Below are 27,675 nucleotides of genomic sequence, written 5' to 3'. Positions count from 1 at the left end.
CCGTGTCAAGAAGAGGATAAGGTTATGATTTCATTTCTGTGATGCGGTACAAGCTTTTCATGGTCAATACATCAGAAACATTTCTGAGAATTTAGACTCAGAGCCTATTTCAACCAAAAGTACTTACAAGCATGCTCAAGACAGAAGCTCCGTGGAACAGAACTGCAGACACCTAACAGTTAAAAAATAAAATGTAAAACAGAGCCATGTTTATGTGGTTTGAAATCTCATAGTTTTCTAAATTTGGGCTTCGTAATACTTGCCAAAGGATTCCAGGATAAAAAATATTAATGCTAATCTGTGCTTTCATTCTAATAAAATATCAGCATTCATTAGAAGATTAATTACTTCGGTATGTTCTACCAAATACACAAAGACAGTAATAGCACTGAGACTGTAAATTCAGTAGCTATTTTGAAACTTTCCCAGCCAATCTGTTTAATAAACACGCCTACTGTGCAATTTAGAGTATGTGATACATACAAAGCAGTTAGAAAATTATTTTCAATACATCACTTGAACCTTTATATTTACGACATGTTCACTTGCTATATTTTATCACCATTATACAGAGAGGAAAACAGTGTGTACTATAGCTCAATGAACTGAGAAATATTTTCTAAAAATATTTTTGTGGCTGAATTTAGTGCTCACGAAAGAGATCTGCAAGAGCAGTTGAGCCGGCACAGAGGCGCAGATGGCGGCTATGCCTGGTCCCGCTCGCACGCGTGCAGGAGGGCACGGCTGTCAGTTCACTTCCAGCTGGATCTGCCACCCCCGGCTTCCCCGAGACAGAGCAGAGGCTGCCAGTCAAACCAGCTCCCAAGATGGTTGGGTCATGTGGGCTTACATTACAGGAGTTTTTGTCTCCCTTTTTGTCCCTCTTGGTGACCTGAGGGTCCAAACCCAAGACTGGCAGAGTGACCTTGACCTTCTCCATCTGGCTCTCTCACCACTGCTTGGTTTCTGCTATCTTCCCTAGATTTTAAGACACATGTTTGTGGTCATGACTACATCAGATCCTTTCCTTCTGGCAAATGTTTCCCGGCATCTGATGTGGTCTCTCACCTTCATCATGAAATAGAGCCTCAAGGACTGGTAACAGTAAAAACCCTGTGGTTAATTATACCAACTTCCCATCGACTTTTAGGGCTGAGAAGGCCAGAGAACCCCTCCTGCCGTTTTTTTGTTCATATCTTCCATTACATTCCACCAGCCTTAGTTTTTCACTGTGCCTCTTAGTCGATAATGGTTGAGGGCACTGGCTTGATGAGAAACAGAAGAGAAAGGAGCAGTTCTCTGACAAGCCAACACTTCGGATTGCACTGTCCTATCTATCTATCTAGTGATAGAAAGCTGCACATTTCTTCAACCTAATACAAAAATATTAACACTTCTGGACATTATAGGCATAAGTCGTTATATCTCTACAATATAATAATTTATACTGTACAGCTATAACAGATAACAAAAGGTGCAATCCTTTTAAAAAAATCACACAGTTCACATGTTTTTATCATTTTATTTTTAAGTATAAACTTTTTAAACACTTTACATAAATTAACTCCTCTGAGACTAATATTTGATGTACAGTAAATTGTAATTCATATAAAAATCCATAAACAACTTGTCTCACATAATTTACAAAAAAATCAGGGTTTCCTTTGCTTATCAGTGACAAGGATTCTATTCGCCAGTTTTTTCCCCAAGGCAAACCACGTTAGCATTGTAAAATCCGTTATGAAATCCCGGCGGTGGCAGAAGTCACTCGTGCCAACGTCCGTTTACAAAGCAGCACAGCGACAGCGGTTGGATTGTCTATAAACAGTAATTTTGCCCCACATTTTAAAATTAACAGAGATATAGATCACATCCTATGCAGAGACTACCTCTTGTAAGCAAAGGTCGACAATTCGGGAATATTTGGAAACACTGGATGCCTTTTTACTCTAAATACAGTGCCTCAAAGGAACACACGGCCTAGAGCAAAATGCGTAGGCCTTTTTTTCCCTTTCTTTCTTTATTTTTCCTTTTAATACTTCCAGTCCCACTGAGTGCAGCGATATGCATATGTAAACATATTCTTTAAAGCCGATCACCTTTAAGGTCATTCATAAAAAAGTTTTCTGTTTTTGTGGATTTTTTCTCTTAAGAGCAGTGCCGTTCTGCCGGAAGGCTCTTCCGTGCCGGAGAGTCCCATTCGGATTGTGCTACAGAGCAATCTGAGCAGAGGTGGGTTCAGGCTCCCGAGAAGCGCAGCGCCCCGGCTGGGTCTGGCTCCCCGGCCGGCCGCGGGGCCCGGGGGGTTACCTCTTGCCGATCTCGCTTTGTCGCAGGAACTGGATGTTGTTGGCGCTGTCGGCCAGCTCGGGGTACTGCTCCACCGAGAGTACGTAGTACCCGTCGTAGCCCTGCACCTTGCCGGCGCTCAGCAGCTGCCGCTTCTCGCCCTCCGTCCAGAGGCGCGCGCCCTCCTCGCCGTCGCGCACGCGCTGCTGCTCGCGCGCCCAGGCCCGGGCGAGCGCGCGCTGCCGCGCCTGCTCCAGGATGCGCGCCTTCTCCTCGTCCAAGGTCATGCCGTAGCGCACGTGCAGCGCCAGCGCGCCGAACTGCATCTCCACGTCGGCGAACCTGCGAGTCCTGCCGTTGACCACCGTCGTGGACTGCGACACGGTCACGTTGATGCCGTTCTCCAGGGCCTTGCGGCCGCTGGTCAGCCGCAGCGTGCCCAGGTCGCTCTCGGGCGTGGTGGTCTTGATGAAGTAGTGCGTGTCCTTGCCCTCGATGGTGAAGTGCAGGTTCTCCAGGTAGAAGGCGTTGTTGAGCACGGCCGCCACCTTGATGCAGTCCTCGTTGGCGATGTTGAGCACGTTGGTCTGCACGCGGCCCTGGCTGACGGCCAGCATGACGCCCTTGCCGATCAGCGACTTGACCGTGGCGAACCACAGCCACGACTGCGCGCCGCCGCCCTTGCGCCGGCTCACTTGCACCTCGGCCATCTTCCCCAGGGACAGGAAGGCCTTGGCCTGCCTCGCCACTTGCTGCTGAACGCCAAAAATGGGCTGCAAAGCGAACACAGAACAGGGGGCCGGTTTAGAGAACAGCGGGAGCTCTGGGTTGCCGGGGAGCTGGGCTTCCTGGCGGCGCTCCCACTCCTGACCAAAAAAAGAGGGGGGCTTGGGTGGAGATCGCCAAGGCATTTATTAAAACCTCAAGCGGCTCTTTAGAGATGAAAAGGCTTTAAAAGACCCTGGGTGGAGGAATGCACTCAAGATCCCCTCCCCTCAAGTTGATCCAAACGTGTTTTGAAACGTCAAAAGAGGTAAATCTATCATGTATTAGTTCAGAGCTTTTTAGTTTCTAACGCCCGCAAAATATTCATGTTTTTAGCTTCTCTCTTTCCATTTCTAGATGCCCTTTTCCCACCCCCGCCCCATTTGGGGAACCCAGTTTATCAGGTCCTCCATCCCAGCAGCTTCCTCCATGGGAGGCTGAGGAGAAAGCACCAAACGCGGAGAAGGATTTGAAAGCTGGGGGTGCTCTGGGGCGGAGCAGCGCGCCCCACTTTATATGCTTTGAAATGCCTGTGCTTTAATTCAGGTAAACTCTGTCCTCTCTCCTGGTGAACAGTTTTCAACCGAGTCTTGCCAGTGTAACTGCAGGACTGAAATGCACAGAGATGAGCGCACAGCGGGACAGCTGGAGATGAGTATTCATTACTTTAGGGAAACGTTTATTTTTCCTAGACTTAGGGACAGTGGACCATCGACGCTGGCAAATGTTTTAAATTGGGGGCATTTTAACTCAGCTATTTCTTATACTCCCAGATGTTCATCTGGCCAGTGTTTCCCAAATGGAAACATCTGTTTCATTTGCTGCAGTGAAAGAAACATTTGTTTTTCTGCACTAGAGGCAGCCTCCGATGTCTTTGCTGGCCATTCCCTAAGCTGTCCTCATGGTGCCTGTCTCTTGACGGAGAACCTGAGCCATGTTTAAAAGGCTGCCTAGGAAAAAAGTTGGCAAGTCCACTTGTACGGTTAGACTTAAGTGTTTTCAGACATGTTGGCAAGTCATACACAATTAGGACATGCTTGTTCAAATGCATTAGGAAACTTCAGTCTGTCTTCATGGCACTTGATCAGTGTAGATATAGTTGCAATTAGAAATGTTAAAATGGCTCCCAGACCCTGGAAACTTGATGGGTTTTGCTTTTTAAATGTAAAGGTGACATCTGAAAAAAGGAATTGCTTTTATGTTAAGAATGAAACATGTACCAGAAAACAGAGGTACTGGCACTGTGTACACTCTGTGTATGTTTTAGCCATGATTGCCTTTTCTCTTTGTATTCAGGGAAATTATAGGAAACTGCTCAAGGGGGGGAAATTAATCTTTCTAGGAAACTCTGCATTCTCTTCTTATCATTATGGGGTAACCCAAGTTCTTGATCTTTAATTATTCTTGCTTCAAGCTAGAAATTCTGGTGTTTTGTTGTGCATTTCTTTCTGATCTCTGAATGGTGGGAATTAAAAATGCCATTTTCTGAAATGGTGGCTTTGACTTTGCAATTTTCCATTCTTTTTTTCTTTTATTTCTCAGAACAGTTACAGGTCTCCTGATCTGTAATTTTCAGGAAAATTCCATAAACACCTAATTGTAGGTGGAGCCTTACCAGAGGACTTTTTGTTTTATTTTTATTCTTTTCCCATGAAACACTGTTAATATTTTTTAAATTTGTGTGTGTGTGTGTGTGTGTGAGAGGAAGATCAGCCCTGAGCTAACATCTATGCCAATCCTCCTCTTTTTGCTGAGGAAGACTGGCCCTGGGCTAACATCTGTGCCTATCTTCCTCCACTTTATATGGGACACCGCCACAGCATGGCTTGACAAGTGGTGCATTGGTGTGCGGCTGGGATCCGAACCCCGGCGGCAAGCAGCGGAGCGTGCACACTTAACCACTACACCACAGGGCCAGCCCCCTGTTAATATTTTTTAAAAGTTAAACTTTGCGGCATTGTTTGTGGGCTGCTAATTTGTACTATGAATCCCCTGCCCTCCTGTTTATGGTGTCTTTGCTTTCAGGTCCCAAGGGCTATCAATGTGCTTCACAGGGTTCTCTGTAGAAACTGTGCACTCAAAAATCAGCTTCTTCATTTTATTACCTTTTGATAATGTCTATGTTTTTATTAACATCACTAAAAACAGATTTAAGTCTGTCTAACAGGCCCCTGGTTCGCTGAACAGAAATGCAAAGGGAAGTGTTGTTTTTCTTCCCTAAAAGAGTCAAAAAAATTAAAAACTGTCTTTGGTACAGTTTTCACAAAGGGAGCTGGATTAAATATGGGTAAATAAGACACAAGTAAGCCATTTATCACCTTTTCATAGTTTTGCTTTTTGTTTCTTACCAGTATATCATCCCACTGCTGACTCTTCACAAGTTCGTAGGAAGGCTCTGTTAAATCAAATTTGGGAACAGGGAATCCAGGAATAGCATTGTGCAGATGGAAGCCAAATGTCACCAGCCAGCTGTTAACATCTAGGAGAAGAATGTTCAAAATGAAAGGTGTTAGAGTTACTTTGTGCTTTCATAAATTTAAATTCTTACCTTCAAGAAAACCCCAAATTCACAAATAAGAACCTGAAAAAGAGCACATGTTTGCCTTCATCCTACAATTCAAAACCTACTCTCTATTTTGAGACATGAAGACAATAACCTCAATCGCGGAACTATGGCAAAGGCTACAGAAAATGCAGAGTAATAGACAGACAGACCAATAAACTGTCATCCTGTGCTAGTAATGGGGATGAGACAGGGTAATAATGCACAGCAGCATGAAAGAAACATAGTGGTTAAAAACAAGGGAAATTTGTTTCGTAGTTAGTCAAGACTGGTCTTAAATAGAAGTTGTGTGTTATTAGCTTTCAAAAGCGATTGCCCAAGGATATGCGGAGTTCCACAACCAATTTTCTATTAATAAAAACCCTAGTTTGAGAGTATTAAAATCAACAGTTGATTCTTAATCAAAGATAAATGCTGAAGGCTGGCAAAACTGGCCAAGGGCACAGAACTTGTGATAACCATCAGCTATGACTTCAAAGGCTCTCTGTGCACAGGTGGAGACAAACTTTTTGGGGAGAGAACCTGGAAACCTTTAAAAAGGTATTTTAAAATATTGCCATGTGACTCCAAAAGCCATTAAGCTCAGAATAAGGCTTTTATTCTATTCTGGAGGTTATAATGTTACAGAACTACTCAGCAGGCTTGCAGCTTTATGAGTACGGTTGGGTGTAGATGATTTTACATATTAAGCACATTGCTGGAAAATTTGAAATTGCATTTCACCTAATATATTTTATGCTGTTCCATCTCTCTTTTGATGTTTTTCAGAAAATGCTGCTACGGCATTCACCGCAGTCCATGTTGCTAGGAGAGGATGAATTCAGGAGCTGTGGGCTTTCCAGCCTTTCAGTCCGCCCCTGTCAAGTCCTCTTAAATAACCAGTGGTATACTGCTTGTCAGAATGATGGAGAGCTACTTGTTTCCTATTTCCTTCTCTAGGGCACAAACTCTCACCTCATCACCAGGCTGGCAGGTCCTTTGTCCAGGCATCATATGGCTATAAAACCAGTGGTATGCTCCCTAAGAAATTGAGGGGGGGTGATGGTGGGGAGAGAAAAACCCCAAGTTCATCACGTCAGATAGAAAGTGATACATTGTGTGTGTGTGTGTGTGTGTGTGTGTGTGTGTGTGTGAGAGAGAGAGAGAGAGACAGTGTATATAAAATTACAGAGGGTCTTATGTTTTGGAGAAAATTATTTCTCCTGAATGGTAGAGTGTTGGGAGCAAAGGTTCTATTACTTTGAACAATGTCTGTGTAACAGTGAAAATCAGAGGGTCTTAAGTATTTACAAACATTGCCTAAATAATGGGGCTTAAATGCAGATGTGTGCTGAAAAACCCTGAAGGAGAATACTATCAGGGTGATGCTGAATCAGGATGCTGAAAGAAGGGACTTTCAGCTGGCTCACATGGAAGAGAGAGATGAAAAGCTTCAGGCAGTCTGGAAAAGCAGGAGGCAGATGTGAAATGAACAGGGCATTCTGAGAGCTGTACCGAGAACTGAGAAAATAGACATCTGAGAAGGACTCAAATATTGAGCACGAAAAGAGACAGCCTGAAGGAGCATCTAACACAAGCCAAAACAAAACAAACCCAAACCAAACCAAAATAAAATAAAACAGGAAAGAATCTTCCTCCAGGAAACATAAATGTGGCAGAGTGGTTAATTATGGTAGTGTAATTCAGGAATGGAAGGGGGAAGCATAGGGATTCAGAATCCTTGGAGTAGGGGATGAGGGAAGAAGTCAGCTCACTAAAGGGAACTAGAGTAACACTTGCAAGAACCTTGTCTGTTTCACATGCTGGTTCTGTGGTAGCAGAAGTAGGATGCAGTGTTTTAGACTGGATCATGCACTAAACTTGGAAAGATCTTAAATACGGTGAAAATTACCCCATATTGGCAGAATAATTAGTATGTCTCTTAGTAGTGCCACCATGCAAGAACTGCACTAAATGGCCATGAGGACAGTTGTATAAGAGGACAGAGGTGAGAACAAAAACACGCTCCATTGGCTAAGCGACTGATGGCAGAAATTGTTCCATTATTGTCCTGAGATGATAGTTGTGAACAGGGAGTGGAACACCTCCCAGGGATGAGATGGGCAGTCACCCTGTGTTGTGTTTCACATCAATTCCCCCATCAGAACTTTACACATGGATAAAAGAAAAACCAACATTACACACTTGTGAAGTAGTTACTATTACACACTTGTGAAGTAGTTACTATTGAAAGCAGAATTGCATATACTATTGTATTTTATACCATAAGGTAGGCATTGTTATCCCCATTTCACAGTTAAGGAAACAAGACTCATAAAAAATTATGTGACTTGTCTAGAAAGCCAAACAACTAGTAGGAAGGGAGTTGGGATTAGAACTCCAATTTGGGGACTGCAAGCTCATCATGTTTTCTGTCACCCCCATGTCATGTCCTATCCTTAAGTGACTGGATTCCATGTCATTTCAGAAAATTGTGGTCTTGAGCATTAGCAGGCAGAATAAGAAGTAACAAACTATGAGTAAAGTGTCAAGTTGAAGAAAGCAACTCTAGTTATTTTGTAATTCATTACTTGGAAAGGAAAAAAAATATATGCTTACCTGTGATGTAGTCTTTCACATCATGGATTTTGCTTGCAGGGTTGTTATTCCTAAACATATACAGGTTAAAAGGAGCTGGGTCTTTCCCAATTCTTTTCCAGATTTCTATGTCAGGCGTTGTCCATCGTCCTGCCAAAATGTCATAATCTCTTTCTCCAAAGTGGATTAATTTTGTGAGTGGGTCATACAAGCCACCATGAAATCCAATTACTAGTTGAAAGTCAATATTGGAGTCAAAATAGATTTCACCATATGCAGTATACTGAATCTGCTTTAGCATAAGCCCGTTGCTACTGAAAACAGCCAGTGGTGTCCCTGTGTTATCTGATGCAATGTAGAATTCATCACCACTGCTGATTTCCATGGCAAAGAGATGTCCTTGGAGATCATAATAGAGGGACGTGATTTCTGAACTCGAATGGTTGTAAACATGAGTAATCCTAGTGGGATAAGTTAGGTCAGCATAAAAAAACTGAAGGTGCTGTCCCAGACTGGTTTTGCTAGAAACACGCCTTCCCAGGCCATCATAACGGTAGATCACTGTCCAGCCACTGCCTTTGCTGTAAACCCGTGTTAGAAGCCCCTTGGAGCTATACTCAAAGATCTCTGTGCCTCTTTGACGCAGGAAACCATCTTCATCCAACCGATACTGAACATCACCCAGACGCGTTATTCTGTCTCGCAGGTCATAGCGAAGAGGTGTCAGTCGTGCACTGTTACTTGGGTTCAGTAAATGGAGGTTTCCATTCAGATCATAGTTGTAACGCCACATGATCTTTTCATTTAGATAAACTGTTTGGAGCTGTCCATCAACATCGTATTCATAAGCATATTTGGTAGTGTTGGCAAAGGGCCCTATTTTAATCTCTCTCTTGGTTACCCGACCCATGTTATCATATTGAATTGTAATCCAGTACATGAGTGACCTGAATATCTCATATTGAATTTCCTTGATGCGGCCGTGAGCATCAAAGTGCTTCGTATACGTCATTACGGCTGTGGAAATGATCTGGTTAATATCATAATATATAACTCCAAATTTTCCAAACTGCTCGACTTTGCCAGAAATGTCATCAAACTGATAGAGATCAATGGGCAGTGGAGTTTCATTGATGACGCCCTGCATGCTGGTCACTCGAAAGCTGTTGTCATAGCTATAGTCAAATCTCGCATTTACCATCCCATCTTCACTAAAGCGGAAAATCTGTCTGTCAATCAGGGGGCCAATTTGCCTGTATCTAATGGTGCAAATAAAACCATCACTCTGGAGGTTTACTGTTTTTAGGACTCCCGCTGTTTCATCATAAGTAAAACTGACTCTTGTGCTATCATATAAAATTTCTGAGAGCCTGGTCTGCCCTCTATACTTGAATAAGACCCTCCGACTTGTACCCAAGAAAGCCGTTTGCAGAAGCAGCCCTTCCTCATTGTAGTCCGTGATGACAGAGGCGTTGCTTTCTGGGGGGTTGTATATATTGCGGTAGTAGCCAACGGATCGGATGGTCTGCATTGTGTGGCGAGCAACACTGGGCATGGTGATGGCGGACAGCCGGTCCCACATATCGTATTCAAAGATATATTGCCGCTGGCTATGAAGCAGAAGAACCATGGACTGCAAAGAGAAAACATATTGTTCTCCAATATTTGTGAATGGGGGAAGCAAAAGCAGATTTAGTGACCACAAATACCCAGAAACATTTCACTTGGGAAAATGATGTTCATTTTAATTGAGTTTTCCTTGACCTTACATGTTGCTAACAATCCCCTGCCTAATTTGCTTGGATGCCTAATTGTGAGGGCTCTGCAGTGAGTGGCTCCAGATTCATAATGTGCTACTTGTCAGGACTGTACCATTCTCTTTCCAGGCATTCACAGCCAAGCAGCAGATTGTCAACGGATTTGGATAAGTCATAATACCAGCATGGGCAAAGCTGCTTTAAAGACAATATTTCAAGGAGGTAACAGCATATGGGAAATGCAATCCTCTCCGTAATTAGCAATTGTTTAGTAAGGTGGCTTTTCCCCCTCATTTGATTGAAGAGCCACTCCAATCGTGTTTTAATTTCCAATGCATTTGGGGGAGGAGCAAAGCATTCAAAATATTACTTTATGAAGAAGAGACATAAAATTAGCCCAAAATGCATAATGTGCACATAAAGCATCAACGTCTGCAAATACTGCTGAATTAATCACTTGGTGAATGAGGGCCATAAATACCCTTATTAGGAAAATGGATCTAGGATTTTTTTTTTTTTTTTTTTTTGCAAATTCTTACGTGGCATCTGAAATGACAATAAAATCTACATTTTGATATTTCCTTTTGTTAGTACCAAATCTGATTTGTACCTCAGGTGCTGTAAGAACGGTTTCTGGGCTACATACCGCATTGGTGCTAAATTATGAAGTGAATAAATATGTAAGTAAAAATAAACTCTGCTTATTTTGCAAGTAATTGCAGAAAGACAAAAGACATTAATTTATCAGGCCGACCCAAGAGAAGGTCAACCCTGAGGTGGCTTAAGTAAAGCTCAATAGTAATACAGAGCATGGGAAATTTTTGAGGAAGCTTCCTCTAAACCCTGTTAGACCAAATGGTGCTGGTATCATTTTGTGATGGTGGCTCTTATCAATGACATGCTCTTTGGCTCCCTGTAAACAATTTCAGTCACATTGTGATCACTACTATCAATTTTTTGGGGTCTGGATATTTATATTTCTGTCCTCATCTCTGTAATGTACTTAATTTAAATTGGGAAGAATGTTCCAGAATGAAGTAGTGATCCACTCCCAGTTTCTTCAGGGAGAACTTGTCTTGAGGCTTGTTGGGGTGGAGGGTGAAATATTTTCCAGGTGTCAGGATTTGTTCCCAGGAAGGTGTGTAGGGGGCTTACTCTGGTCTCTCAACAAATAACCAATTGAATGACTAACTGTAGAGTGGGGTGGTTAGTATAGAGGGAACTGTCATCTAACAGGCATAGTCTGTAGTCTCAGGGGTGAGTCTCCTCTAAGGAGAGCAGATAAGTGGGTTTGCAAGAGGAGAGACTGACAAGTGGGGTCCTAGTGGGAAACATTCCACAGTTGGGAGGCTGCCTTAAGATAGGTGGCATCCTATGGTGAACGTTGAACCTGAAACTGGTTCTCAGGAAGAGTGGTCTGGGTATAGGCCATCTAGAACTAGATGGGATGACCCAAGTGTGGGGGATTAGGTTTAGAATGAGGAGCTGCATGGAGCATCTCTGGTGAACAACATTGTGTGATTGTGAGCACAAGGATGAGGACGTGAGTTTCTGGATGACATAAGAGTTTCTGGATGACCTAAGTTATTCTGTGTAATGTGTGTAAGGATGGAGGCAGTAACTGTTAAGAGTTGAGTTTGTAACTTAGGCTGCTGTGTGACTGGTGGTGGATGCGCTGAGGTTTGAGAGGTATCAGAACTCAAAACTGAATCATTTTCTAGTGCTAACATTTGTCTCAGAGGCAAATGAAACATTTCATGAATATGCTCTTTGGTGGATTATACTTCTTTTGTTTTTGCTGAGGAAGATTCACCCTGAGCTAACATCTATGCCAATCTTCCTCTATTTTGCAATTGGGTCGCAGCCACAGCATGGCTGACGAGTGGTGTAGGTCCACGCCCGGCATTTGAACGTGCGAACCTGGGCCGCTGAAGTGGAGCATGCTGAACTTAACCGCTGTGCCATGGGGCCGGCCCGTGGATTATATTTCTTAAGAAAGGAATTACAGGAGACAGTCCTTTCCCTTTTTTTGTAGTACTTTCAAACCTCCTGACCCCAGTTACTACCCCAAACCTCACATCCTATGACTTAGGATTTTATATGTGTGTAACTGTAAGTCTTTTGTTGGTACTGTGCACAGTTCTTCAGAATGGGGAAAGCCTAAGCCAGGGTGCTTACCTTTAATATGCAGAAGAAAGGACAGATGCCACAGAGTACCTGAAATGTGGCTTTCTGAAAAATAGCCTCTTTTGGTTAATAATGCATAAATAGGATCTACATGCTTTTTACGGTTATGTGGAAGCTCGGCCAGCGACAACACAAAACTGACAGCTTTCACCGTGCAAATGTAAGGCTCTTTCTTAAATGAAAGAGCTAGCACGGAGATTATTTACAAATGACTTAGATGCTCAAGGTCTAATTTGTGAATGTTGTTGACGTATAAGCCTCGCAGGTGGACAGTGTTATTGCCTGTTTGTTTGCAGCATAAATCACTTAAAAGGGTCTCAGATAGCAGAACTTAACTAAGGAGAAACTACTTCGCTAATGCAGAAATTCATCATTGCTGTACCAGTGTGACTGACATATCGATACTTAGGGTAACAAACGGAACTCAGTCACATGCCCTGGTATTTTCCCTTGTAGCGCTCTGGGTAATTGCTGAAACATACCAATCGTTGCTTCCCGATTTTTACGCTTAGTGTGCAGGCATACCTTTTCCAAGTATGTATAACTCCAGGTTTTGCCATCAGCAAAGACCCGAGAGACGATCCTGCCCTGGCCGTCATAGTCTACTTTCTCACTGGTAGCTCCTCGCTGGATGCTGGCAATTTGACCTGTGGATGAGTAGGTGACATTGACGGCCATCAGCTTGCTACTTGGCAGCCAGAGCGTTGGGTGCCCTGACATGTCGTAGGCGATCCTCAGTAGAAATTTACGGTGGTCGTCATAGATCTTTTCTGTCTTGGTGGTTCGATCGAAGTCAACAGAAAGGAGGTTTCTGCCATTAACCTGTTACAGCACACACAAGATGATAAAATAAATCATGCGATTCCAGTCGCAGTCCCTTATTCCTCTTCCGAGTCCCCACTGTTGTTTAAACACCATTCATGACGATTGATTCTCTTTGTCAGTAAATTAATTTAGCAACTTCTTGGGTACCAAGTGCAAGGCAGTAGATTAACTGCTCTTTTAAAAGGTTTCATTAAGCAGAAAGACAGCCTGGCATTTGTTCGAAACCTTTTCAATTAAATTTGGTAAACTTAAGCAACTGATAAGAAAAATACCAAAATGTATTTGCTTTAAACTTTGTTCAGAAGATAGGAAGGTGGTAGACATGACATCTCTGTAAATTACTCAAAGCTCCTCCCCCCCATAACACACTGGAAAATAATTGCTTAGTAGATTAATCATGGCTACATTAAATAAAACAGGGGTAAATGTGACTCGATCCCTTTGAAGAGCAGTTAAGTAGAAGTTGGAACCCACATTACTGTAAATTATTAATGAGCTTAAATAGCAGGAGGTTACAAATACGATCATTGCTTTCGGCCAAATGCTCAAATGTCACAATTTTTTAGAATGCCTTTTTCTTTGATAACATCTGGTTAACTGGCAGGGACTTCAGATCCTTTACTCCCACATCTACATGGTCTGACTATTGTGCTTAATTTACAAATCGAGCCCCATGTTGTTTCTCATCGGGTCTCTGTGTGGCTCTGTGCCATGTCCAGAATCTGGGACTACATTTGGCTGTGACTGTCTGAGATCCAGGGCATACACAAGCTGGCATTTGTTACAGCAGCGGAAATGTGGCCTTGGTTAAATTCTGCTTCACAAACGGTCTACAGTGTCTGCAGACTGGGAACCCCCAAGAGCGAGACCAGGGCCTATCCAATCTTTGGTCTCCTATAGCCCCTTTGTGGCGATGGTGGCTTCTACATACCAAAATGCTCGTTAACTATTTGGATTGTTAAAAATTAAACGGGAAAATCTTAATTTTACATGACCATGTCCTAGCTAGAACCTTCAAAATGGAAAGCCCCAGTTGATCAGTTACACACACACACACACACCCATATATATGTCAATATATGTGTAGGTACATATATAATATACATGTATATTTATGTAAAATCTGGGATAAAACTAATTTGTGCATTTTATCATTGACATTAAACAACTCCCATGAAAAAAGTACTCCTTAAGCTTAAACTTTTCCAATTAGCTGTTCAAGGGGAGTATTGTGAAGACCATGGAAAGTGGAAGATACAAGCTAAAAGGAAGTTCAAGCCTTACAGGCAAAGTGATTTTGGGGGAAAGCACCCGCAGAGAGGATTCATAGAAAACGAGAAAGCAGAGCCCTGGATAGAAGTTAGGAGATCTTAATTTTTATATTCTATCAGTTCAGATGCAGCTGATGTGGGGGGAAAAAAAACCTACTGAACTGCTATAGCAGATATTGGTATGTATTGGTGTGTGTTTGTGTGTGTGTATGTGTGCACACGTGCGTGCCGTGCCGGGAGGAGGAACCCAGGAGTCAAAAGCCTGCTCTGCATACCTAGAGGCAGCCTGACTTTGGGCTTTTAACCCCTCTGAATCTGTTCTGTCCGCCTGTGAATAAACAGGTGGGATGGGGCCTCTAAGGCTTTGTCTTTCAGCGACTGGATAGATTCTGCCTGGCCAGCTGAAGGCTCCCTGGGCTTCCGTTTGCCCAAGAGGCAATGTCTGCGTATTAGCTGCTCCCTGCCTTATGTGGATTTTGTGAAACTTTATGAGTTTAGGTTTGCAGAATGCTTTGTGTACCTTGGAAAGAAGCTCCTAGCTAATGTTACAAATCTAGATTTATTTTAAAGTCTGTAGAAAGCTTTGATCTGCTATCAAATTAACTCAGTACTGAACTGGCAGAGTCCAGCTCTTCAGCCTGTATTTGCACAGAATTTTTGATGCCTTAAGAAGGGGTTTAGCACAATTTAAATGGTTTACTAGGGCTCTTGTGTTTCTCAGATTGTGATTTAAAAGAAAATAAAACCTGACTGTTTAGGGTTGCCCTCTTTTTTCCTTCCTTTGGTATTCCAGGCTGCGAGTAGCCATGCAAGACGGACTGTGTGGTTTCCGTGGGCTATGTGGCCCATGGTATTGCCCCATCTGTTTGCACTCATTATCATTTGTATCTCAATTCTTTATTGCCTCCTTAATCTTTGCAATATTTCCTCTGGTTAGAGCATAAGAAATCTTGGCTGCAGATCTGGTATGATTGCTTGGTTCCTGAAGGACAAAAAGACAGGTCTAGAACCCCTGCCTGCACCCTGTACTAGGCTTCTGACTTGTTTCTTTGGTTTGTGAGTATGGCTACACAACTCCAAAGCACCCAGGTGAAAAGCAAATGGTGTCATTACTGTTGCTACTGTGTGAGCCGCCATGCCAAACATGTCACCATATGGAAACATCTAGAAGCAGTGTGAGACCAAACATCTGGATAGAAGTTTAAATTTTTCTTTTTATCCGACAAATATTGTATGCAATGCATTTCTTGTGTCCTCAAACTGCAGTAATGAGGAAAGAATTAGAATGTGGTTGTGTTTTCTCCCACATTCCCAACACAAGCCAAGGTTTTAACCATTCTTACTGTTTCCAGACACCAGCCACTGTTATTCAGTATGTAAAATTTCAAGAAGTACTAGCAGATCTTTTGTTTTTTCTATCCCTCCCCAACGTGCCCAGACTTTCTCCTTTGGGTATCATAAACAAAGTGCAGAAGTCCCGGGACATTTCCATTCTAGAACATAGTCCCTCTTAACTACTCCTTTATGAAATCATGGCAACTTTGCAACCTTTTTTTTTTTGACAATCATAAAGCACCAGCATTGTTCCATGCCCCCATGGCCTTTTAATAAATATTTTTAATACAAAAAATATCAAGTCAAGTTGAATAGTTCATCCAAGATGAAAAACCTCGTATCAGATCATTACTATACCTCCAGCTATATAAAAATGACTCCAAATGTTGTGTCTGGATAAGAGATCACCATGAATTCCTCTGTGATGTACAGCATTTCTTTTAAGTAAGCATGGAAAATCCCTATTTTCAAAGACCATGTCCAGCATGACTGTCATTAATCACAACATCCCTTTGATATTGGGGGAGTAGTTATCATTTTCCCTCTGGAATGCTTGAAAAACTAAGGCATAAAGCACAGTTGGATTATATTCATCTATCTGGAATGTTACGGAGGGACATGAGGAAGGGCTGGCTCATCACCCAGTACACTTGGTGACAGTATCACGACTCCCTCGTGTCCCTGTTAGAACATCAACGGGCTGCAGAGTGTTTTGTGTCTCTCCACATGGCAGCAAGAGCTGACTGCACTGTGCAGTCCTTCTCCAGGCTGTGCCACTCAGATTAAAGTGAGAACAGGACATCACACAAACGTGCCTGGCGTGATAAGACTTAAATGTGCCATCATATTTATGTATGCCTTTCAACATGCTCTTGGCTTTCAAATTTTGAGAAATTCTTTTTAAAATGATTCACTAAATTTTTTCCTTTTAAGCAGCTGAATTCTGGGCAAGTTTAGAAGATGAATTTTAATATTAGAATGCCATCATAATTTTTTGTACCTGATTAAAGGCTGGTTCCAAAGTCCAACCCTGATAAAAATTAGGAATATTTACCAAATATTATAAGACAAAGACAAGCAACTATCATGCTTGCACCTTTAAAAAAATGTAGCTACAAACAAAGGAGCTAAAGAATCCTCTCATCTTTTTTCTGCTCTGCTTTCCCACATCACTATCACCATTTCATTTGCTTATTTCCTACTGTACCCGCCCCTTTCCCTTAAGCATTGTTTCACAGAAAATGCTTTTCATGTTGCTAGTTTCTTATACAAATTTTCCTTTTCTACTCTTTGCTTTAAAAAAAATTTTTAAGCTACTATATCTAGTATTCTATTACTATTCTATTCTATTAATATGTAATCTATTCTATCTAGTGTTAAGTTTGTTTATAACAGTCAAAGATTTGCAAGGATGTGCTATTCATATAGCTTCTCTCTCAGGAAGCTCTAGATGCAATGAAATAATCCATATTATAAGGTGGGCTTTTTCTCATTCTTTTATTCATTGAATGAACACTTGAGTGTCCACCCTGTGTCAGGCACACAGCTAAATTTAGGTCAATAACTTAAGAATGAAAAGAACTTCCTGCTAGGAAATAATGAAAGCTAAGAGAGGAGGTGCTCTCTGTCTCAGAAAAGAGTGGGATAGAAATGGGTGGCCTTTCAGGCTGATTCTGATCGCCAGGGTGGCCTCAGGTCTTCCTCCTTTCTCCTTTCTCCCCTATTTTGGCAGACTCCAGGTCCAGTCCTTAAACCAGATTTTCATATTATCGCTTTCTCCCTAGGATTTCTCTCTGAGGATCCACAGAGGAATGAAATTAGCAGTCAGCACTGGCTCATCCAGTCTTATCTTGAAAGTAAGAAACCCTCCCTTGTGATCTTGGCATTGTCTCTGTGAGAGCAATCACACCTATCAGCTGGAAATCTCCTTTCAGTGGGACTGAGCAGGCCATTTTAAATAGTATATTTTCTGAAATGTCTTGCTGAGGCATTGTGGTTCTGCTATTTAGAAAGAAACTAACACCTATAGGCATTAGTGCCACTAGTTTCTTCCTCCCCAGAGTGAGGTATTTTCTTCATTTAGAATCAGGTAGAGGACCAGAGACTTAAGATTGGATTTCCCCTCTTTTCCTCCTAATTTCTTTTGATGTCTAGAAAAGCAGTGTAACAAAGAAAAAAGGATTCACTTAGACATAGCTTGTCTCAAAGAAGAGCGGGCAACATGTTATGTGGTCACTTTCTGGGCAAAATATTTCCCATTCTCTTCTCCTTTGTACCGATGTTTTCGTATCCAGCGAGCTAAACAGCTCTTTCCTACCTACCTGTTGTGTGGGTATAAATACCCAACGTTTGCGTTTGTGGTTGAGATTCTCTGGGTTAGGGTTAGGGAATATGTAATCATGCGTTTTATTTTCAAAGTACTTTCACACTGTCCCATTTGATTCTGTAACAATTGTGTGAAACAGAGGTAGGATAGGGTAAATTTTATTTATCCATAATATAGCTGTATATATGTGTGTGTGTATATATATCATGTCTATCTTATAATGGCAAAATGTTATGATATTATCTATTGATATCATAATATGGATACATGATATAGATAAGTAAAATGAGGTTTAGAGGTGTTATGATTTTCCCATAAGGTTTATTATTAGTAAAATGTCGAGCCTGATCTAGAACCCATATTTTTTGAATTCTAGTTCGGTGCTGTGTCTCCTTTGGTGTGCAGAATGAGGAGCACAAACGTGAGCAGAATCTTCATGTCTTTTGATGAAGATCTGTGTCTGAGAATAGGTGTGACTCTGTGTGTATGTGTGAACATGTGCGTTATGCCTGCTGTAGGGGCAGTTGAATGAGATACGGCCTGTGAACTAGCTTCCAGTTTGCAATGGTCCAAGGCAGCAGGGGCCCAAGGCAGCACCACCATGAAGTGGTGGCAGCAGACAGGGATGCAGGCAGCTACCGACTCTCCAGTTCAGTCGAAGAAAGGGCAGGAGCTGGAGTTGACTCTGGCAACAGACCGAGACCCTATGCAAGTGACCTGAAACAAGTCTGAAACTTGTTTTCCTGCCCATTACTTCAACCCTAATCTTGTTTTCTCCTCTAGTGCTCTACTGCTTTTTCTTCTCACTCCTCTCACTGACGTAACCCACCTCCAGCCTCCCCAAGCTCCTGCTGGCCAGAACTCCTGCTCCAGGTGCTCTGGAGCTGGGCCATCCAGGCTCCCACAGCCTGGGATATGGTAAGATGGGAGCATAACAGCATTGGTTTCAGAAGACCATGTATTCACAGTCCCAAACACCTGTCTTGCAATTGAAGTGGAATCAGAATCTAACCCATAAGTTGGATACAGTAGGTATTTGATGCACTGATTCTTTTTTCTTCATTTCTATTTCTTGGGAGTAGCCGGAGACAATATGTAGTGGCTGTTTCTTACCCTGAAGAATTATCCAGGTAAATAATGTTGGTTTGTTACAATAATAATTTAACCATTCTTGGTGCAGAAAAAAGGACATTCATGGTATGCTCCATGTTTTGGTCTCTTTCCTTGACTTTAAGTAATTTTTTTTAAATGGCAAGGGAAGTCACATTAGGAATAGTTATCTACATTTATCTGATAAACTAAAATCTGTTTACTAACAGAAAGAAGGAATCAGGTTCAGTTTATAGTGGTCTGAAGGTGGTTCTTGTAACCTGTATTTTAGTACTTACTCCACATTGTCCTGACCAAAGAACTGTCATAAATCATGGCTTGCTTTCCAGATACATTTGGCCCACAATGTGAGAGGGAGAAAAAAAAAAACACCTAACAAGGTAATGCAGAGAATATTTTGCAAAGATCAAGTACACTAGCCTAATCAGAAATATCATCACATTCCTCGTAAAAATAATATAAATCAATAGTCAGGAGGTAGCAATTAGCTTCTGATGTTGGCACTTTTCTGTGTGCCCAAACTGTACTTTAAAAATATTGAGAATGCGAAGAAAGAATCCATCTTTCAATGGCCAGCCCATCTCTTTCAATATAGATATTTATGATTTGGAAAACTTTCAATATTTAAGCCAATTGTTACTTATCCCCATCCCCATATTAGGAAGCCATCACTCCTAACTGAGTGGATAAAGGCAAAGTATAAGATTATTAAGATAATATTAGTAAAACAAGAATCAGTTGACATCCAGGCAATTTGGAATTGTGCTATCAGCAATTTCCTAATTTCCCAGGGAAGAATTTATTTATTTTTTTATTTATTTTATTATTATTTTTTTGTGTGTGAAGAAGATTACCCCTGAGCTAACATCCATTGCCAATCCTCCTCTTTTTTGCTGAGGAAGATTGGCCCTGGGCTAACATCCGTGCCCATCCTTCTCCGCTTTATATGGGATGCCACCACGGCATGGCTTGAGAAGCGGTGCGTTGGTCTGCGCCCAGGATCCGAACTTGTGAACCCCGGGCCGCCGAATCGGAGTGTGCGATTAACCGCTACGCCATGGGCTGGCCCTGGAAGAATTTATTTTTAATCATAGATATACTGAGAAAAACCTTTTCTCAAATAGTTGGCTTTTAGTATGAATGAGCTACTGATTTGATGGTTAGATCTAACTCATGCTGTAAGATAAGGCACTCCACTGCGTGTGGCAATGCAAACATGAGGGTGAACAGAGACCCGCCCTCATGGACAGGTCATCTACACGACACGGAGCACTGGGCAGCTGTCACCTACTCTCTGACACACACTTACCCTAAGCTTTCGACCAAAGACGTTGACTTTTCCTTGGGCTTGCTCTTTTCGGAATCTCCATTCCACCAAATTTTGACCGTTTTCACCAGGAAGAGTCATGTTTCTTTTGGCAACTGTTGGATTGGCTGTGCCAGCCAGAACGTGTGGCTCTGTCTGGTAGTGTGAATCCAGACCACTGGCATAGATAATTCTAAGGGAGCCATCGTAACCAATCTGGTAGCTGTTTCTCAACTGATCTAAAAAACAAGAAGCAGAAAACACGAACTATTGATATGGATTAAATACTTGGTTGGTTGTGCAGTTAGAAGTGATATAAATTTCTAAAATGTTGAGTGAACTCCATTTATAAGAAAATAAAAAGTACTTGATGTCCTTTTAGAAAATAACAAAACAACTTTGATTTCTGGCATTTCATGCTGTAATAGGTTTGGCTGAATATTAAAGGCAAATTTTAGGGGAATTTAGAGGCCTTCTCCACTTTAATAGATTTCTTTTTCTCATTTGCCTGAGGAAATAAATAAGGGCCCAACCTCCATGGAATGTGCTGTAAATGTTTTGCAAAGAGCCAAGTCTGTGCTCTTTTAGGAGGCTGGTGTGTCCCTCCAAGGTCCCAGGAGATTCCCCTCCCCTACACCCACCCCTATATCCTCTATCAAAGATCTTTGGAAAAGATTTAATATCTGTACCTTGTGCACCAAAAATATAAGGTGATATTCCCCCTGAAACTGACTTTTAAAAAAGGGAGTCATCTTATATTTTGTACAAAAAACCCTCTCATATTGTGTAGGCTACTGCCTCAATTTAAAATTTTTGAATAATATAGGACCATTTAGCGAAGAAATGAATTCAAGCAATACCAATTTTAGATGATTGTAGACATTACCTGACAGAACTGGTAAAAAAAAAAAAAAAAAAAGTCAAAGAAGTTTAATTCAGATTTAGCAATTATTCTTAGAGCTATGACCTCACAATTGCAATCATCATTATAAATAGGCTTTCAAGATTATGTCAAAAAGGAATATGGCAGGAGGTTCCATTATGCAGATATTGGCTATATATGCCTGTAGACTGAAGGAAAAAAACAAAAATCCAGATATTACGTAAATGAGTTCTTGGTATAAAATTTCCAGTGATCACATCATATGCAGATTCAAACACTGCATCACGCACGGATTTGGAAAGTGCTCTGCTTCAAATGACTGTATTTCCACGACAGTGAGGGTGACTTGCTTTGGAGAACTGTGGATGACTCAGAAAGGGTCTGATGATGTATGTGAAGAGTTGGAATTAAATTGCTTTATTAACTGGGAGTGAAAAAAGACACTATTTCTAGGTTAACATATTGTTTTTTATATTCTGTGATTTTTAAATATGTATACATTACTAAAGAAACATGACATGTAGACATTAGACTATTTCATCAATATCTCTAGAGGTTTATATTTTCCCCTTCCCTTTTCTGGTTCATCTTAGAAAATGGAAGTTGCCACATTCTATTTTGGGGGCTAGTGGTATTTTAAAATGATCAGTTTAAGACTGTGCTGTTGTGTTTACCTTGAACCATGGTGTAGAAGGAGTCGATGGAGGACAAATTTGAAGTGATGCTGACATCTTCTTCTCGGCTGGAAGACTCAATGTCCACCGTGATAGCCTTGTCCATGTCTCCATGAAGGTTTGTGACCACTCCAGTTGGAAATGTAACATTTGTCAGACGACCTTCACTGTCATAGCTAAATAAAAGAGGCATTAACTCGGTATTAACTAGAAACCTGCAGGTCCTTCTTACATATAAATATAATGGGCAGCAATATTAGCTGCACAGATCTGGAAGGATATTTGTCTTTGCGCAAGAGCTATGGAGAGTGAGGGCTTCAAACATGCTTTGAAGTAATCAAAAGCCTGGTTAACATAGAAAAACCTCACCAGTGAGAGCCAGAGTAAACAGACCAGCTCTCCATCTCAGCATATTATTCTTTGAAGTGTGACCAAAATGCTCCTGCACATCTAATTTGCTGTTTCAAAGGGAACATGTTTGCTGATATTAAATTCCTTAGTATTCCTCCATATTTTCTACAAAGTAGATTTAATTCGCTGTTATATCAGTTTTTAAAGTTTTACTAACTTATGCCCTCTATGGCAGTGCAGTGTGAATATCTATATATATATATATAACTTTGTAAAACAGGATGTATACATACACGTATGTATTTGCATATGTAAAAATATTCTTTTAGTGTCTTGAGACATCTTCAACAAATTAATAAAATAAAGCCTTTAAAAGACTTTCTTATTTCTCAGTGATTGATATACTTTATGATGGTAAATTGGGACTTAAATGTTGGCAGTGGTGGTGATACTCTCTCTTCTCTATACGGACATTGTAGGAATGGGTGATGTCTTGAATGATGATTTATTATGTTTGCTGAAGTGAGATGTAATATTTCCTGACATTTAATAATTATTTGCTTTTTTATTATATACTTACTCTTTTTTAGCATACACATATAAGAGGAACTTATAATTTAAATGTTAGGATATATTTTAAAAAGCTGTCCTATAATCATAAATATGCACTATAGATACAAAATTTTATTAAAGAATGATTTTCTAGCAGGGGGCCGCCCTGTGGCAGTGGTTAAGTCTGGCACACGCTGCTTCTGCAGCCTGGGTTCAGATCTTGGACGCGGACCTACACCACTGGTCAGCCATGCTTTGGCGGCGACCCACATACAAAATAGAGGAAGACTGGCAAAATAGAGGAAGACTGGCACAGATGTTAGCTCAGGGCTAATCTTCCTCAAGCAAAAAAAAGAGGAAGGTTGGCAACAGATGTTAGCTCAGAGCGAATCTTCCTCACCAAAAAAAAAAGAATGATTTTTTTTTGGTGACTCTTCTTTTTGTGGAAGCACCAGAGAAAATTCCAAAAATGACAATGTGTCTTGAAGAAAAAAAAAAAGCAAGTTCTGGATGAAAAACTAGGGACTTCCTTGGACCAAAAATATAGTTAAGATTGGATTTCAGATTGATATTAAGGTTGCTTCATTAATAAAAGGTCTAAGACACTTAAAATAAGTTCAGATGCAGGACAAGTAGAGAAAGAATCTTGTGAGTGACGGACAGAAGTTACCAGGGGAGGAAAAAAGTGTAGAGGATCATATTAATAGGTGTAAATATGGGGCAACAAGGAAAAAGAATAGAAAAAAGTACTTAAGTGATATTTTGGAATAAAAAGATAGAGGGCTTTTAGAGAGTAAAAATTAGCTTTGAAAAATGTGGTTAGTAATTAGGAGAAGATTCTAGGTAATTAAGGTAGAGAAGATTCAGCAAGGGCAATGTCATGGTAGAGACAGGAAGGAAGGAAGGAGGAAGGAGAGACACCGATGTCTGTACAGGGCTCAGTGATGAGGTGATCCCATTAATCCAGTGGGGTCAAAATCAGTCAGATCACGGGTTTGACCGACTTGATCTGGCAATTTGCCTTGCTGCTCAGCCAGCGGCAGGAACGGGCACTCAGGAGGGAGAAGTGAGCGATGGAGAACCGAAGAGAAAGAAAATGCACCATTAAGGGTCATCATTGTTTAGACCCATAAAAGGCAGAGCTGAAATCAAAAAGCTGACTCCTTTCCCTCCCTGCCGACCTAAATGCCCCTAGCAGATTAAGGCATCAATGAAAGAAACCCAACACGGTTTATTGCTGTTGTTGCCTTTTTTTTTTTTTTTTTTTTTTTTTTGAAGATCAGCCCTTAGCTAACATCTGCCAATCCTGCTCTTTTTGCTGAGGAAGACTGGCCCTGGGCTAACATTCATGCCCATCTTCCTCCACTTCATATGGGACGCCGCCACAGCGTGGCTTGACAAGCGGTGCATTGGTGCGCGCCCAGGATCTGAACCTGTGAACCTCAGGCTGAACCCCAGGCCGCCGCAGTGGAGCGCACGCACTTAACCGCTACACCACCAGGCCGGCCCCTGTCGTTGCTTTTTTGAAGAAATTTTTGCTCTTGAAGAAACAAACATGCATAGCTTTATTTATACTGCAGAGCAGAGTTACAAAATTATTGACAAAACCAGCCTAAAGTTCCATCTTCACCTGGACACCATTCTGCCTCACTTGACGTTTCTCATAGTGAAGAACATGTTATTGGTGTTTTCAAGAAATTAACATCCTTTTGAATGCTCTTATATAAAAGATAGTTCAGTATTGCAGTATATGCCCTCTGCACCTTACAGATGGAAAAATGAAAATACGACGAGGTTAGGCGACTTGATTGGGATCTCCTTGCATCTCATGACTGGGCGGTAACTGGACTTTCATGCGCTAGACCCCAGGTCCACTAGACTTCTGTAAATCACCGCGCCTGATGTAAAGTGGAGATCTGCAGCTTTATACAGAGGATGCCACCTGCCAGCCCTCTGCTGATTCACTCCTGCTGTCACTCACCTGCCCCTTTTCGACCCTTTTGCTGGTTTATGTTTTCTAGCTCCAATCAATTTAAAGCAGGAACGTCACCTTTCTCCTGCAGCATGCATTTCTCCAACCTCTGCCTCTGCTCTTTCCTTGGCTTACTGCACGTTCCCTGTCCTGCTGGGCAGGCATTTCGTATCAGAGAATGCTGCGCACGCTGTGATAGAGCACGGGATGCTACGCATTCAGACGCTAACCTATTAGCCTTTGCTTCTTTGGGAAATAAAAATACAAGTAACCTTTGTAGGTAGTGCCGTTAGAATGACATAGGGTTAAGCTGGGATCTTAGTGGCCTTGCTTCACAGTTTAGCCCTGCAAGTTCTGACTTTGCGCCTTCCGAGGAGTGGCTGAATCCAAGGGAAGGCAGAGAGGGCTGAAGAGCTTGCACAAGGTAGGCCAGGAAGGCTGCTACGGTGTAAGGGCCCTCCGAGCTTCTGCCTAACCAGTCACCCAACAGTTTCTGAATAAGCTTTATGGGCAAGTCACAGTGTGACGGTTCTGTGGATACAAAGAGGATAAGAATTCTGGCTGGGGAGAGAAGTCATTCACATGAAAACTTAACTATTGAGAATGAGTGCCACGTGAGTGGTACAGATCACCAGAGCGCCTGGAGTCTGAAAGAGGAGACACTGTCGTGCTGGAGCAGCGAGGGAAGGGCCACATCAAGGTGGGGACCTAAGCCGGGCTTTGCAATAGACGTGGGATTTAGACAGGCTGATAAGGCAAGGGACAGCATTCCAGCCTGCAAAACAGCAAGGGTGAGGTGTGGAGGAGTGGAGACGGAAGGGCTGTGAGGGGGTAAGGGGGGCAGAAGTGCTGACTGAAGCTGGGCGTCCATCAGGGCCCATCATACGATAGAGGGAGGCCCTGGGTGGGTTTTCTCACTGGGGACTGTGGGGAGCTGGAGAAGGTTGTAGAGGAAAGCAAGGCTTTAATCAGCTGATGTGATGGCAGCACAGAAGGAGCCCAGGGGCGGGGTGACAGGTCAAGCGGGGAGTGCTTCCCAGACTTCCTGATTTTACAAACCAGGACCAAAGAAATCAGGGACCAATGGAGGGTTTTTATCTATCTATCTATCTATCTATCTATCTATCTATCTATCTATTTATTTATTTTTTGCGAGGAAGATTAGCCCTGAGCTAATACCTCTTGCCAATCCTCCTCTTTTTTGCTGAGGAAGACCGGCCCTGGGCTAACATCGGTGCCCATCTTCCTCTACTTTACATGGGACGTCTGCCACAGTGTGGCTTGATGAGTGGTGTGTAGGTCCGTGCCTGGGATCTGAACCTGCAAACCCTGGGCCCACCAAAGTGGAGCTTGAGAACTTAACCACTATGCCACTACGCCACCAGGCTGGCCCAACAACAGAGGATTGTTAAATAAAAAACTATCCCCCATTACCTCCATTGTTTCATAAAGAAAGGCCATTTACACCTACCAAAGGTAGAAAGGACCTAACTCAGGGTGAGAGACAGTTCTTTAAAAGGAATAAGTAAAGCTTTATGAAAAAATTCTCCACACGCCATTATTTATTTTTCTCATTTCACTGTGGATCTGTGAAAACTTCTTCACAGATTAGCATCTCCGACAACAGAAATGAAAACAAGATGGATGACAGACATTAAAATTACCTGGGGACTCTCGATAAGGGAGAGAGAGAAAATAAGTCGTCAAAGATGACTTTCAGGGACTTCAGAAATGGCAGGAGAACCCTTCTTCACCTCGGCAAAAGTGGAACAGCAACGCTCCAGCAAATGGCCAACTGTCCCCTGAAGCCCTCTGCCCAGTTACTCAGAGAGGCCTTCCCATCCGATACACGCCTCTGGATGCATTCTCTCCTTGTGTGCAACTTTGTGGCTCTATTTAATGTTGCTTGGCTTTGGTGGTGAACCAGCCCTGCCCAGCGTGTATATCTGAGACATAGTTTTCTGTTATTAGCTTTTTGAATTTACAATGCAATCGGCTCTAGGGAATTTGAATAGAACATCAACTTCATGCTCTCCATTCCACTCATCCGGTCTTAGCCTCACAGCTTCAAATTCACAACACAGCACATTCTTTTTGCTCCCGATTGACCCCTCTTCACAAAGGCCTCTCGCTGGAAAAGACAAGCTCCCTCAGGCTCTTAACGACCTTCTGCTCTTTCACTGATGAGATGCCTTTATTTGATGTTTATCTATTTGTTCGTCTTTAATTTTGATTGCATTTTTGCCTAGACTTGCTGTTTTAGCCTTTGTGGTATATTTTTAAATCTCTTTCCAAGTTTCCTAAGCAGTGGGATTATCGACAAAGGCCCCAGAGAGTCAGAGCCTCAGCCATTAGCAGTTGAAAACGCTGAGGTGAAATTTTCTCTCTCTCTCCCCCTTATAGACATGAAGTTCCCAACTCTTCATTTTTCCTCCCTAATGTCTCTCAGGTATTTATCTTCCCATTCCCATGGCTGCCCTCGATTGTAAAACTGGTCTTTTTGCCTCTCCCCATACTCACTGACACCAAATTAATCTCCTGAAACACCCCTAGTATAATACTTCTCAATGCTTAAACATCTTTAGTGTCTCCTCAACTGAGAGAAAAATTGACTGACTTACACTGTTACCAACCCATGTCAATAGACTATTGATATTGCAAATTTATTCACGTGGAAACAATTTGCAGTTCTCGAAAACTTTCCTTAAAACTCGACAACAGGATTTTCTATTATCTTCAGTGCTTCCCCATAAAATGGCTTCTTTAATCAAATATTATGTTTTAAAAATTATCTTCTGCTTTTAAGGAAAATCTGTGTAAATCAGAGCAGGGCTTTAGAAAAGCCAGTAAACCAAAGACAAGCAGTTAAAACTCTGGAGAGGTGGGGATGTTTTCAGGAGTGGAACGTTCTTCAACCCTCGTGCTGATTGTT

General features: G+C 42.0%; 1 protein-coding gene across 4 annotated transcripts in view; it reads right to left on the bottom strand.

Annotated features, from left to right (window-relative positions):
• Positions 1-354: 354 nt before the first annotated feature.
• TENM3 (teneurin transmembrane protein 3) overlaps positions 355-27,675 on the bottom strand; it is a 598,785-nt gene continuing 571,464 nt past the window's right edge. For all 4 annotated transcript variants that reach the window (XM_058524938.1, XM_058524939.1, XM_058524940.1 and 1 more), the window contains 6 exons: positions 21,869-22,044; positions 20,315-20,550; positions 12,664-12,960; positions 8,216-9,827; positions 5,403-5,533; positions 355-3,062 (listed from right to left, as the gene is read on the bottom strand). In XM_058524938.1, the coding sequence (XP_058380921.1) occupies positions 2,307-3,062; positions 5,403-5,533; positions 8,216-9,827; positions 12,664-12,960; positions 20,315-20,550; positions 21,869-22,044 (3,208 nt within the window). In that variant the 3' untranslated portion in view covers positions 355-2,306. The remainder of the gene's footprint in view (positions 3,063-5,402; positions 5,534-8,215; positions 9,828-12,663; positions 12,961-20,314; positions 20,551-21,868; positions 22,045-27,675) is intronic.

This window comes from Diceros bicornis, chromosome 29 (genome assembly GCF_020826845.1).
Source record: "Diceros bicornis minor isolate mBicDic1 chromosome 29, mDicBic1.mat.cur, whole genome shotgun sequence".
NCBI lineage: Eukaryota > Metazoa > Chordata > Mammalia > Perissodactyla > Rhinocerotidae > Diceros > Diceros bicornis.
This window is presented reverse-complemented; position numbering and strand designations above follow the sequence as displayed.